Genomic DNA, 2,162 nt, shown 5'->3' with positions numbered 1-2,162 from the left:
TACCGGAAATGGTTCCATGGGGCGGAGTCTCTTGTTGTTTGAGTGCAACTGCTCTTTATCTTCTCGGTAGAAGCAGTGGAAGGTTTCTACTTTTCATCTTCCATTTTTCTTCTTCTTCTTTTAATTGATACTCGAATTTTATGGCTCAATTCAAATTGTTTTCTAATGTAGAGATGCTGAAGTGCTTAATTCCGTTACAAGAGTTAATCAATTGAAAGATCTTGGTATGTAACTTATTCTTTTTAAGATATAGATGGCTCAAAAGGAGTCTGTTTTCTATCAGGAACGCTATGTTATTTTCAATCGCAGACGTATTTAGGATGCTTGAAGGTCCCCTGACAAGTTCATAAGAAAGCTATGCACCTTATTTAATCCATTGGGAAAAGAGGAGGGGTTCGGAGGGAGCAAAGAGACAAATGAATTTTTAGTTTATTTGTGTGATACCACTAAACTTGCTACTCGTTTTGTGGTATTATCTTTGTCCAGCTAGGTGATTCTTCTAATTTGTCCTAGCCTTGGTGGATAGAGTTACCTGCCGGTGGGAGGCGGAAGGTATCCTGGAGAATTAGTCGAGTGAGCTGCGCGAAAGCTAGTCCGGACACCACTGTAATAAATAAAATTATGTTCAACCATAGGGATAAATTATATTTGTGCTCCCTCTACATCTGCTATGAAATGACCGAGGCTGGGGGTAATTTAGCTCCGTGTACCAAAATTGTTTTTGATGCAGCTTAGCTTCTACTAATTTAAACTGAAAAAATAGAGGTTCAAACTTGTGTGAATCTCAATATATATGTTGAGTGAGCACCAAATGAGAGTCGGTCCCATGGTAAGTCGAGTAAATTGGGGATACTACAGAAAGTGGATGCTGAAAAGGTGCATGACCATGTAAATTTGAATTCAGGCATTAATCAATTTGGATGATTAATAGTATGTGTGTTATTGTAATTCACACACAATTTTGGTGTAATTAATAAAATGATATTTGAAAAAGGAACGTCTGTTTTCTCCGCATCATTACGAATTCTAGTGTTTAGAACTTAATTGTGGATAGTTTTATTTATCTTGTTTTGCCTTTTTTAGTGAATTCTCTCAATCATGAATGATCTTTGTACTCCTTTTATTTAGCACAACTACTAGATACTGCGTCCAAGGTGTTGCCTCTGGTGGTTACTATATCTGGAAGGGTTGGTTCAGATACACCAATTAACTGTGAGTACAGTGGTCTGCGAGGCGTGATTGTTGAAGAAACTGTATGTTATCTCGTTCTTTGAATAATAGCATATGATGTACATATTCTTGATTATTCTATTAAATATTTAAATGATGTTCCATTAAATATTCTTGATACTATTACAGGCCGAACAACATTTTCTGAAACACAATGATGCAGGGTCTTGGATACAGGATTCTGCTTTGATGCTTTCGATGTGTAAAGAAGTTCCGTGGTACCTGGTTGGAATGACTTCCTCTTGTCTTTCTATCTTAATAATAATCGTGTAGACTGTATGATGAATGCTTATGAATTTGCGGTACTTTGATTTGATCTATGAATTTTTAATATTTTTTGACTTGTGTACTAGGATGATGGCACAGGTCGCACTTTTGTAGTTGGTGGCCGTGGTGCCACAGGTTTGGTACTGACAGTTGGAAGTGAAGTCTTTGAGGAAGCGGGGCGATCATTTGTGCGAGGGGCATTGGATTATCTACAAGGTCTTAAGGTCTGTTTTCACATATATGATATAACTTCTGTTCAATGTGTAAGTCATAGTCATGCTTGGTTGTGGTTTCTATGTATAGTTCACTTTGAGTGATTAAAGAGGAGAAATAGAGGAAATGGAGAGGATGTTAAAGAAAAGGGAAGAAGAATACCTCTCCACATTTTTCTCCACCATAATTTAGAAGTCAAGCGATGAATGTTCTTTGCCAATTGTACCAAATAACTAGAGGGGGACAGTAAATAATTCCATGGAAATGGCGTATAGTCTGTTCTTCTTTCCTTTTCATCCTCTGATTTTCATAACCAGTCATAGTGCAGGTTGTAAAGTGTGTGTAAATTTTATTGATGGTAACTTTGACTCTGACCTATTATTTTCTCAAGTAAGAAGCCAAAGGCATTTTTAACTAGCATCGTAAGTGTGAAACGTGGTGCACTGCAGGAA

At 37.1% G+C, this 2,162-nt stretch overlaps 1 protein-coding gene across 1 annotated transcript; it reads left to right on the top strand.

Moving 5' to 3' along the window:
- Positions 1 to 6: 6 nt before the first annotated feature.
- Positions 7 to 2,134, top strand: LOC124894461 (E3 ubiquitin-protein ligase SP1-like). The gene is made up of 5 exons (XM_047405128.1): positions 7 to 82; positions 172 to 224; positions 1,129 to 1,253; positions 1,360 to 1,455; positions 1,584 to 2,134. The coding sequence occupies exons 1-5, from the start codon at positions 9 to 11 to the stop codon at positions 1,812 to 1,814; spliced, it is 579 nt and encodes a 192-aa protein (XP_047261084.1). The 5' UTR covers positions 7 to 8; the 3' UTR covers positions 1,815 to 2,134.
- The last annotated feature ends 28 nt before the right edge of the window (positions 2,135 to 2,162 follow it).

Source organism: Capsicum annuum, unplaced genomic scaffold (genome assembly GCF_002878395.1).
Source record: "Capsicum annuum cultivar UCD-10X-F1 unplaced genomic scaffold, UCD10Xv1.1 ctg74331, whole genome shotgun sequence".
Classification (NCBI taxonomy): Eukaryota; Viridiplantae; Streptophyta; class Magnoliopsida; order Solanales; family Solanaceae; genus Capsicum; species Capsicum annuum.
The sequence above is the reverse complement of the archived record's forward strand: the minus strand, read 5'-3'. Positions and strand labels throughout refer to the sequence as shown.